General features: G+C 43.0%; 1 protein-coding gene across 1 annotated transcript; it reads right to left on the bottom strand.

Moving 5' to 3' along the window:
- Positions 1–1632: 1632 nt before the first annotated feature.
- Positions 1633–10462, bottom strand: LOC148830079 (thread biopolymer filament subunit alpha). Its single transcript, XM_088920921.1, has 10 exons — positions 9789–10462; positions 8104–8315; positions 7856–7916; positions 7141–7236; positions 5879–6055; positions 5487–5612; positions 4853–4966; positions 4167–4273; positions 2890–3200; positions 1633–2371 (listed from the first exon to the last, which is right to left on the bottom strand). Exons 1-10 carry the CDS (start codon positions 10359–10361, stop codon positions 2352–2354), a joined length of 1797 nt encoding a protein of 598 aa, XP_088777047.1. The 5' UTR covers positions 10362–10462; the 3' UTR covers positions 1633–2351.
- Between the last annotated feature and the right edge of the window lie 1561 nt (positions 10463–12023).

The following is a 12023-nucleotide window of genomic DNA, read 5'->3' as shown; positions in this document are numbered from 1 at the left end:
GACTGTCATATACTGTATCTGTGATCTTTAGGATTTGCCATAAAGTTACTATTGAGATCATGTCAGGACTTTTACTTGGCCACTTAAGTTCTGGACTAAAACCACTTTTATTACAACAGACAGAGACCATAACACTAATGTTGTGACTTTTCAAACAATTATTTTGCACATGAACAAGGTGCAAAGAGGTGAGCTATTATACAACTGAGAATGTTTCTACATTTCTGTGGAAATCAACTTTATTTACATACTAATTATAGTTAGGTGTGAAAGGTATTACAGAGATTTTTCTAGATCCCTCAAAGGAAAGATGAATGAGACACTTCTTCCCAAACTGGAGTTTCTGAAGTGCTTTTACCTCAATGGGCTGTTGATACGATTTAGTGAAAACGTGTCCTGAGTTGTTGAATGCAAAAGTTTGGAGGTTACCGTGACAGGGATGAACAGAGTGTTCTCTTCAAATACAGCTCATTGTACCAACAAAGAATATACAGCTGTATACCAGAGTGTACAGCGCCCAAGATGGAAATAGCTTAAAAAAACTAAACAAATGAGATGCTTGGTGCGAAATAGTGGATGGAAATGGAGGACAGATTTGTGTATCATCATGTTTGTACAGTATGCATAAAGTATGTGTGATTATGTACTGAGGCGCAGTACAGTTAAAAAACAAGTATTGCCTAATTCCACACAGGAAGAAAAGAAACAAATGTAACGAGTATTAAATAAACATTGAACACACTGGCTTAATAAATTTAACTAAGATAATACTACATCAGCCTAGTGGGAGCCATCAACTCAGTAGGCTGGTAAAGACGCTATTGTATACAGACAAAAAACACTTCCCTATGGATTCTTTCAGGGTGGTACTGAAAACCAAGTGCACGTCTATATAACAAACAGTGCAAGCAACATGAACCAGGAGTGCATTTAAAACCCGGAGCAGGAGACACTTCCCTGCCCAACAAGTTGTGGGAGTATGAACAATGAAGGAGTCTTGCAATGCTCCTGAAGGGATATTACTGCTGCGACTCACTTTCCTAAAACAGTCTTACCAGGCATCTTCCTTTCGTGCAGGTTAAATTCTGAAAAAAATAGACAGAAGCAAGATTTCTGGACAAGCCTCATCCCCTTTGGGTGCTTCTGGAATCTCTCTGTACTGTTGGATAAGTATCTGCAGGTCATGCAGTGGGTTCTGCAGTTGCCCAACGCACATACGGCACGCGGGTGACTGTGTATTAACATTTCCTTTGTAGTGTTTTCCCTTGTTTTTGCACTTCACAGCCTCTGCAAAATGAATGTTTGGGTGTGGCTGTCAGCTTTGCTGCCTCACAGCTCTGGGATCCTGGGTTCAGTTGTGAGCTGAATGCTTTCTGTATCAAGTTTGTTCCCCACGTCTGTGTGTTTTTTCTCTGGGTGCTCTGCTTTCCTCCATCCTTCCAAAGACACCTCTGTAGGTTAATATGTCTAAGTTATCCCTGTGCGTTTGTGTGCGTGCCCTGTGACCGGCATGCTATCTAGAGTGTGGCCCAGACTTGAGATCTGTTCTGCCCTAACTCCTACCAGAAATAAGCTTTCTGAGGATGGGTGGTTTTATTGATACTCCAGTAAGTACAGAAATGACACCAGGGAGAAAGTTAAGAAAAGACGACTTTATTTTGTGTGTCTGTCAAAATCCTAATATCCTGGGGTGAAATTTTATTTCTCCTTTCTCATATGATTTTTGTCAATGAAAAAGAACAGAGATGTATTTTTCCAGTTCTGTGCAGCTTAAACTGTCCATGTCACACGTTGACATCTGATTTTAAGTCTTGAGAAAACGATTAAGAATACGAGCAATTAAATGACGTCTTTGACAGGGAACTTGTTCCAAACTACCCAGTTAAATGTATTGTTCAAAGACAATGTAAGATATCATTACATTCTTGTTGTAGATGTTTCCATTTTGAAAAGTGCAGAATTAATCAAAGATATATCATTTCAGCCACCCAATATACTAATTCAGACACATCTGTCCATTAGGTCAGGACTTAAGAAACAATTACTCAGACTTGTCTGTTCAATTTAGGAAAATCAGGTAAACTGACCCTGAGACTTGATCTTACCATTCATCTCGTTTAAAAAACAGAAATTGAAATAGGATATATAACACTGAAAGTTGTTGATGACAGTTTTACGGCATGTTAAGCCCACTGGAATTTGACGGAACAATCAGAAAGACACTGGTTTGTTCTACAACGGCTGTGAGATTCTCTCTAAACCTCTTTCCCATGTAGTGAGAAGAACTGTAGGTTATCGGATGTGCTCGTTCCCTGTGATGTTTCCAGAAAAGCCATAGCCAGACTGTGTCATCAGTAGACAGCAGATGAAACTGCAGGGACAAGACACAAGTGCTGCATTAATGAAACAGGAGTTTACAGAAGGGAAAGGCAGAAGTCAAGAAAGCTTTGAAGCTCTCGTATGCACGCTTTAACACCACGACGTTTATAGGCCAGTGGTAGACAATGTATCTTCCTGTGAAAGCTCATACGATGGGAAAAAGTGCTCTTCTTGTTATAGCAATGCTTTGTCTGTAGATCAGGACAGCGTCTAGATCTGCACTCTAACAAAGTAGCGGTATTTTCTCAGACACTGCATGCGTTTGCATGGAAAAGGGAAGCAGGATGTTACTCAAAAAGCCTTACAGGTACAGCTTTGGATACTAAACCATGCTGAGCTCCAGGGACGGGCCAGCTGAGATCTGTACATATAGACTCGTGCACTGTGTGCCATTTCCATATTCTCGCAGGGAAATCTGCTTATAAAACCCTGCTGTCATCTGAAGTTTATTTCCTGGAAGGAAGACGAGCGGTATTCCGCCGCTGCTCCTCTAGGGGGCGCTGTACTCACGCGAGCTGCTGTTCAGCGTGGAGGACAGGAACCCGCTGCTGCTCCCGGCGCCGCCGCCCATGCCCAGCCCGCTGCCCGACAGGCCCACGCCCAGGCCGCCTCCGAGGCCGCCTCCGAGGCCGAGGCCCAGTCCCAGGCCCGCGCCAGACCCGAAGCCGAACCCAGAGCCGAGGCCGAGGCCGAGGCCGGCTCCTCCTCCCAGACCTGCCGCCCCTCCTCCCAGAGCAAGGCCTGCTCCGGCTCCGGCCCCGGCGCCTCCTCCCACCGCGGTCTTGGACATGTGCACGGTGATCCCTCCTCCCGACTTCAGCCTGGGGAGGCACGGACACCGCGACGGCTTTGTTTTTTTAAATACGTTTTTATTTAAACACCAGAAATACCCCCCCCCCCCCCCAAAAAAAAGGAGGTAGAATATCGAAATAGATACAGAAATAGAAACTTCACAGCCAGAGGAATTCACAATTGTAAAAAACTAAAAATCATACTTTTTACATAATTCCATTGTAGGACCATTTCCATTGTGGTCCGCGCGTCATCACCGCCAAGGAGGAAAACGGAAAACTTTTATTTTTTTTTACGTTTTTATTTGATCTTTTAATCTTTTAGATCTGCTCCACCCAAAAATAAATGTCAGAGAAATCGGAGGAAACTCTGTAAACAAGGTCGAAACTACCTCTCAACAGCCAAGTCACTTTCTCAGGAATAGCATCAAAGACTATAGCATATTCATGGGGAGTGACAGGAATCTTAATTTTCCTCCAAAATACTGCATATGTCAACAGTCTGCCCTCTTCATTTAACAACTGGGCCTCTAGCCAGATTTAGCTATCATACCAAGTCGGAAAAAATATGCTTTCATTTTTATACCTTATATCTTTATTATTCCAAATATTTGTGTGGTGAAAAATGATGCTTGTATATATATGCTTATATATTTATATATGCTTATTTATTAAATTCCAACATAAATAACTATGAAAGTTAGATAATTTATATTTAGGAATATAAATTGGAAATTAGCTCGGACAGTTGCTGATAGATACTGTCTTACAAATAAAGTTACATCTCATTTAAATTCCTAGATTTCATCCTGTTAGACTGACACTTTCTAGATCTACGACACGAACAGGATGACTTGTGTGTATGTTTTTTCAATAATGAGAAGGAACCCCTTCGTTTGTCAACGGCGTATAGACGAAGAGGGCGAGGGAGAAGGGAAAGGGGACCTGCCGAGGCCGTGGCGGAGAACCGGGACCAAGGCAGCCCGTTGTGCTCACCTGTTCTCCTCGCTGTCCAGGAGCTTCTTGTAGGCGGTGATTTCCACATCCAGGGACATTTTGCTGGCCAACAGATCTTGGTACTCTTGGCCATAGTGAGTGATTTGCTGGGAGAAAAAGAAAGTGAAACAATTGTTCTTCTGCAAACCCCCCCCCCCATGTATATTCTGTTAAGTATTTATGCTGCATAGTAGTGGAAGCAGCTTCTTAATCGGAGAACCTCAATCTTACATCCCTTGTTATATCCCCCCTTACAACCGCTGAGAACACGCAAGTGAGATTTAAAAGTGCTTTGCAGACTTCAGACCTGAGGTTATCGACTCCCGGGACCCAAACAGGCTCATGAAACAGAAAGCCTTCTTTCTAACACGGACTGCTCATTTTCCCATAAGCCGATTAACCTACCAATATGTCTTTGGGGGGAAACAGGTGCGAACCCAGAGGAAAACCCGTGCGAACTTGGGGAGAACATGCAAACTCCACACAGATAGCACCCCAGGAACTGAACCCAAGGCCCCAGTGCTGCAAGGCAGCAAATACTAAGTACTAGTGCACCACTATGTCACCCCTGTTTCCGTCATGTGGGGCATGGAAATGTACAGAGCAGAAGAGGTAACAGTGCCAGGAACTCTGGCTGGAGCAGCTCTTCAAATGTTGTTTCCCCTGGAGATGGGGGGCGGGGCTACCTTTCTGATGTCATCCAGCTGCGACTTCAGGGTGAGGACCTGCTCCTGGTACTGATCCGTGTGGCTGGAGGCGTTGGCCTCGGCCTCTGCTACCTGGGACTCCAGCTGCAGGTTCTGCGGAGAGGAGCACGACACAGGACTCACAACGCTTTACCACAAATGACACGCAGGCTGGATTGCCTGCATCGCTAAAATCTTAAAAGTTTGGAGGGTCTCGAAACGATAAATTCTCACTATGCATTCTTCACTCAGAAGCGAATCAATGTGGGTTGGAGTGCAGACTTAGCTTTGCTTTATTCATGATGCTGTGTAGAATAACGTTTGCATCAGACACAGAGCATCTCAAGGGCATTCTTTGTGTTACACAGCCTCTTGAAAAGTTAGAAAAAAACATAAAATCCTAATGCCGTTCTACAGAGTGTCAGTCCTATCTGATCAGCCCTGAAATATGTCCTAGTATAGTTTTCTGAGCAGTTCTTTTACTGATTTAAAACTCAATATGTACAATATTTAAAGGCCAGGTCTGGCTCATTACATTCTTAGGTTTATGGCTCAGTCACCTCAGCTTTGCTTTCTCAGCCAAATGAATCAGCATAACTGAGCACATGATCTGACACACATAAGGACCGCAAACCTGTGTTTTCACTCTGTCGATTTCCCTCTGGATTGAGTCGATCTGGAGTTTGTAAAGTCGCAGCTCTTCTTTAGTGGTGGTGAGGGCCTGGATATTGGGCTGGGTAGAGCCAGACATCATGGAGATCTGCACACAAATTGAAAAGCCAGTTTGTTTGTTTGTCTGTCTCTGGAGTGGATCCTGATATTGGGATGTGTGGGTTGTCTCGGGGCTAGACAAGATAACCAACGGTGAAAGAAATCGATGAGATCTAATGAGAATGAAGGGCGATCCCTGGGATGAAGTGGTTGGACTGTTGTACCCGATCCAGAATGTTGATACGTGTTCCATGACTGCATTCCTGCAAGTCACCACTAGATAGAGCAAGAGGCGCACGTTCAAACAGACCCTACCGTGTCCTGCACGGCGAGGAGGGAGTCCTGCTTGCTTCTCTGGGCCAGGGCTTCGTAGTGGGCCTTCACGTCGCTCAAGGCTGTGGTCAGGTCATGCGCTTGGGCCGCGTTGTCCACAGAGATCGAGAAGGCGGATTTCATTCCACCGGTGACGACGTTCCTGACCTCCTTCACTTTCTGAAAACCGGGAAAAACGTTATTTCATTGAGTTTAAGGTGTCAGAAAGTTAAAAAAAGTGTACAAATTGAAAGAGAGAAACTAAAACAGAAATCTGATATCCCAGCTAGCCTGACACTAGACCAAACATTTACTGTGCTTTAGTTTCCATGATTATGCAGTTCTTTTATTACAATACTTCTGCAATTTTCATCGAGGTAAAAGTCTCACACGTAAACTACTTCAGAATCCTTTTGGGTGAAAAGGGCAAGGCATTATTCTTATTCTTCTATTGTGAAAATTGATCAATCAGCCTGTTTTCTCCAGCCCTTTTTTAGAATGAACATTACAGTTATGCTACAGAAACTAGCACAACTAAAAGCTAAGGCTTTTTTAGAAGAACCAGGTTCTTTGGGTAAAACAAAAATGAAAGAGAATGAAATCTGGTGGAAGCTGTGCGCTGTGCAAGAAAATAATTAACATTCTTCCCTTCAGCTGATAAGTCTATATCAGATTTCCCAGTGCCTCTGTTCCATTAGGGTGGATTATAATGCTATTTGAATTTCACAAAACATTCACTGAAATGCAGGATGAAAAATACGCTTAAGTAGTCTTTAATATTCATTGCTGATCCCCTCATTAGCATTCTCTGTAGCTATCTGATTGATTTTAGCTGAACCAGGCAGAAGATAGCGCCAAGTAGCTTTCAGATCATTTGAATCCACCATGATTGATGAAAGGACATTTTAATAGTATACAGAACATCAGCTTCGCAAATCTCGAAGGGGCATTTACAATGGGGCACAGAGTCAACAAAAGCATATTATTTGTATTTTTCTTTCAAAGATGTTTATGTTTTATCCATTGGTTTCACTGTCTACTCTAGGGGTTCTTGAACAGATATCTCAACACTATAATCCATGTACACAAAAAGCAAATAATTAAATAATTATTAATTAAATTAATTAAACTGATTCATAATTAAATGAATGATGATAAATATTTGATAAAAATCACATTAAATCAACAAATCTCTTTTGAGATGCTTGCTAATGTATCTCAGATGTAACCTTGTTTGTGTAAATTGTGTGCATGTGAGTACTTACAGCATCGTAAATCTGCTTGGAAAGGATAATCTGGTCTTCAAGTCCGGTGATGTTGGTTTGCAGCTCAAAAATGGTCAAATACAAATTGTCCACCTCCTGTGGGAACATGAGCATATTCTTCAGCTTTCAGACTCTGAATGTAATGGACTTTTTAAATCCCTTCCGAGCCAACTGCTTGTTGTAAATGTTGTAGTTGTGGGCCTAAGCAATTTGTAATTTTGCCTTGAGTAAAGCCCTGGAGCACAGAGAGATTTATCTGAAGAGAAGACGACAGGACCTATTTTACTGAATCTTGCACATTTTATTTTAAAGAGAATGGAACCCAAGTGACTTCTCAAAAACAGGTATGTGGTTTTTCTTAAAAAAAGGTAAATCTGGCATTTCTGGGAACTAAAAATGAAACATCAATTTGACAAAACAAATCAAAAAGTTCCAGATTGTCTACTAAGACAATTAAATTTCATATTCAGTAATTCACTTAATATTTAATTGACATTGAAGAAAGTAATCATGCTTGAAATCTGATATCACTGAGTTAAGTAAAAATTCCAGGTAACACATTTGTAGAAATTGTCTTGTATTGTATGGTACACAACTCCATGGAAGTGTGTGTTAATTGTGCGGTGTTGGGTCAAGGGGTAGACGCAGGCATGATTTGAGACAGGCAGGCTATGCGGAGCAGCCTAAATACACAACTGATAATTATTTTACTAACCTCTTTCAATGTGGTCCATTCTACCTCCAGAGACTTTGTAACTGATGTCTCCTCATCGTACCTTTACAGCAAAAGCAAAACACCATAGGTCACACAGGGGTCACACAGCTACATGTCTGAACCACCTTTCTGGGTCGATCATCTATTGCGCTCCAGTTAACCGACACGTTTTTTTCCTGCATTTTTTGCTCCCCCCCAAATCATAAGAAACATTGAAGCAGTCCAATAAGGAGGTATCGAGAACTTACTTAGCCTGGACATCATCAATGACCCCCTTGTAGTGTTCGATTTCGGCGATGATGGCCTCTTTGTTGGTGGCCAGGCTGTCGATCTGGGTCTTGTAAGCCCCGATGGCTGAGGTCAGGAGGACGGAGGTGCTAGCAGGGCCGTTCTGGTCTGGGTTTGTGAACATGCTGATCTTGGCTCTCAGAATGGCATTTTGCTGCTCTAAGTGTCTGACCTGCAACAGATAATTCAGGTCGGCACCACCGACTGGATGGGATCCCTGGACCAATCACTAGCAACTAATCAAGCTAGGTGGGCCAGATGACCTCCTCTCATTTTTAACATTTCCCATGTTCTTATGCTCTTAAAAGACAGGGCAAAGACACCCCTGTCCTTGACCAAATGTACTTTTGCTGCTTCATTTTTTAACCTTGCGACCAGCTCTTTCTGAATGCGTAATGTATATTTAATACATTATTTAATAGGTGTATTTTTAAATGTATTAATCCTTTAATCGGAACCCATGGATGACAATCCTACAGAATCGTATAGCATATGCAGAGCAGCGTGTATTTGCAGACAGATACACAGGGATTTATTGGGTTCTCTGTAAAATTATAGATTCGTTTTAGCTGGGCTTTCACAGTCAGTATTCACAGCTTAGCACATTAAGCGTCTGCTGTAAACTGGTAGTTCTATATCTGGCCTCTTTTAAGATTTATTACCAGTGTCGCTGAATCTCTTACAGTGTTTTATTAAATTCTCTCCTTGCGGCTGCTGTCTTATTTAACAGATACGTGGCTGGACTTATAAACATTTTTTGTATTGGTGTGATTTACACCTTTTGTTATAAATAAAAAAAGGTTTTCTCCAGGAAATCGGAGGCTTCTGGCCTCTAACAATCTCATGCAACCTGTTTTAGTTTACAAGCCCAAACAGACTTCTTCCTCATGATACATAGCGAGGACGAATTTTATTACTGTGAAGCTCTGGAAGTATCATGGTTGGAAGTGATTTTCTGAAATGTATCTATATGGTTTTAAATTGTAATTAATGACAAAAGATTTGAGGCCAGCAAGAGTTCAGATGAATAAACCATTCAAAACGCTCATCATTTGAAGTAGTAATTGAGGTCACTTTGGTCATTAACACAATAATAGTGCAAATGATGTTCTGATTAATCCCAAAATTGCAGTGAAAGAAAATTGTAACAATAGGAGACCAACATAATTAAATTGTACTTTTAGATGAGGTGTCATATGAAAGATTAATTTACACTTACAGAGACTACAGCTAACATTCTCTGCAAAGTCAAAATCAAAACCCACACACAAGGACTTTGAGACAAGTATTTAAGCTGAAATGTGCACATTTTCATCATGGATTTAATTTTAAAAAGTTTGCTGATGCAAATCAGGTAGCTATGAGAAAGTCACTCTTGTGAAAACAAGGTATTTGTGTTTGGAGAAAATTCTTATTAATGTAAAATACTGGTAAAATGTAATAAAAAATCCAGCGTGTTTTCTCTCAGTTTCTTAATTTAACAGCATTAAATTATCCTTTGTGTTCTGAATGCATGTGAAAATTTTAAGTAACAGTGACAGGGCTGGAAAAGTTTATGCACAAAAAAGCAATAACAGTTTGGAGAAATAACAACTATGAAAACTAAACGTTTTTGAGAATTTCTTTACAAAACAACCAACCGTACCTTGTCAATGAAGGAGGCAAATTTGTCATTCAGAACCTGCAGCTCCTCCTTCTCTTTCAGCCTGGTGACCTGCACTGTGTCGACGGAGGGCAGCGTGGGGTCGATGCTGGGCATCTGGCTGATCCCCGAGTCGACACTGGTGACAGTGCCGAGGAATGAAGGGTTGAAGCCATAGCCCCCGATTTTGAAGACGCGGCCCCCGAGCCGAGCTCTCAGAGGGGCGACGCCCGTCCTGAACCCGGCCATCCTGCTGCCCAGGCCCCCAGCGGAGCCCAGCGCGGCCAGCCCTGCCCCCAGCCCCAGTCCGCCCACACCCAGGCCCCCTCCGATGCCCAGCCCAGCTCCCAGCCCCAGCCCGCCTCCGATGCCCAGCCCGTAGGCACTGCCCAGCCCCAGCCCAAGACCTCCTCTGAGGCCAAGTCCAGACCCCGCACCCCCTGCTACCCCCAGCGAGCGCGAGAGGCCAAAGCTGGCACCTCCGCCACTCCTGCTGGCGCCAAAGAGCTTGTTGCCGCCATAAGTGGCACCAAACCTCACTGCTTGCCCGCTAATTCTGCTGCTAGTCTCTGTCATCTTGGCTCCGTGGCTCTGTAAAGGGGTATAGGTCTCTGACTTGAATCCTCCAGGTAGGCAAGTTCCCTCTGCCTCACCAGGGTGATTTATACCCCTCACTCCGGGCTGGGGGACGCACAAGCTAGGCGTCTGATTTGTTGCCCCAGTGTCAACGTCATCTCATGAAATCCAAGAGCTCTGGCTTGAGAAAGCAAGCGTCTGCCTCAGAGGCACTGAAAGGTCGGGATCAGAAGAAATAAAACGTGTTGGGAATGATCTGCACCTGTGGGGCGCGTGTGATTGACAATCTTATCAAAGCCTCACTTCCACACCCTGCTCTTAACTCAGCATTTGAAAGCTTAGCCTAAAAGGCTTTATTGTGCTGTTGCTGCTTTAGTTACTGACTCTTAAAAATGCCAACCCAGGAGAACTTGCCAGGTTCTAATCCGTGCTCTTTTGCACAAAGCATTCTCGAATCCTACAATAATAATCTGAAGCGTGCATGCTTTGTGTCTCCCCTTGGCAAGAAGTATCCTGCTCAGGAATTGCTAGCTCTTAGCTGTTTCATAAAGGGGCAGGTGTAGTGCAATATAACATATTGCACTAGATCTGGTTAACTGCTGCCCTGGAGAAAGCACAGCACATTCCTAAGAGTAATTTCTGGGAAAACAAATAAGCTGGAGACTGAGTGAATGTGCTGAAATGGGGATCCACACGGAGCGCTCCAAGCTAGGATTTGGACAGTACACTTGATGGATGGGATGGATAATAAATTTGCATTGCCTGGACTTGAGCTGCCATCGTCAGATGATGAAAAAAGGGGGAGAAAATGCAGAAGCCTGCTTCGGACACCAGCTTTAGGGCACCTGCGGGACACAACCGTGCTTTAACAAGCATGCACCCTGCACTGGGTCCCACTCTCTCATCTTCCTCACTCCCCTTCTGGCATACAAACACAGATGACACCAAGGCTGTGTCTTCCATTTGCATCCATGAGTGCATTTATCAGCACATTATAATCTTTGCAATTTTAAGCAGGCAGCGCCGTGTTACTGGTTACTACAGGGTAGGATTTTAAAGATGTGATAAAGAGCGTCTGCGAGGGCTCTGGGCTCTCTGAGACAATCAGAGACACACTTTCTTGGGATGATGCCAAGGCAGCTCTGGGGTTTGAAGATGCTATGGATTAACACAGCCTGCTGCCCTGACCACCTGAACTAGACTGGCACTGTTTGTACAGGACAGGTCCTCTGTCAGTGCAATACAGTATTGAAAACAAAAGTTGCAGAGATATGGAAAATTAATGAACAAGAAATTTCCTGTTAAAACACAGGCACATGCCTTCTATAATCAATATATTCAAACTAGTTTTGCTTAACCATCATGCTGACATCACATTGCTTCTTATTTGCTGCCACAGAAATACCTACTGAGTGCAAAAATGTAATATTTTGCAAAGAGCTCATGTGTTTTTCTGATGAAAAAGCAAGTTAAAATGCGTTTTAAGAAGGTAAAAAAAATCAATTTTCCAAGTCACAGTGCAGAAGCTAATATATGAGGATGTTTCAAAATGCATACTGGCATGGTTACAGAATCACTTAGTGTGCAAACAAAATGGCAAGCTCTCATAGCCTAAATTACTTTGTTCCTATCGTAGAAATCTTCTATTGTCCTCAGAATACA

Source organism: Atractosteus spatula, chromosome 7 (assembly GCF_055471065.1).
Source record: "Atractosteus spatula isolate fAtrSpa1 chromosome 7, fAtrSpa1.hap1, whole genome shotgun sequence".
Taxonomy (NCBI): domain Eukaryota; kingdom Metazoa; phylum Chordata; class Actinopteri; order Semionotiformes; family Lepisosteidae; genus Atractosteus; species Atractosteus spatula.
The sequence above is the reverse complement of the archived record's forward strand: the minus strand, read 5'-3'. Positions and strand labels throughout refer to the sequence as shown.

Excerpts from the sequence above, each read along its gene's own strand:
- LOC148830079 (XM_088920921.1), bottom strand. The coding sequence starts at position 10,361 with ATGACAGAGACTAGCAGCAGAATTAGCGGGCAAGCAGTGAGGTTTGGT. Across the intron at positions 4,967-5,486 it reads TCGACAGAGTGAAAACACAG|AACCTGCAGCTGGAGTCCCA; the intron begins GTTTGCGGTCCT and ends TCCTCTCCGCAG. Across the intron at positions 3,201-4,166 it reads CTGGACAGCGAGGAGAACAG|GCTGAAGTCGGGAGGAGGGA; the intron begins GTGAGCACAACG and ends GTGCCTCCCCAG.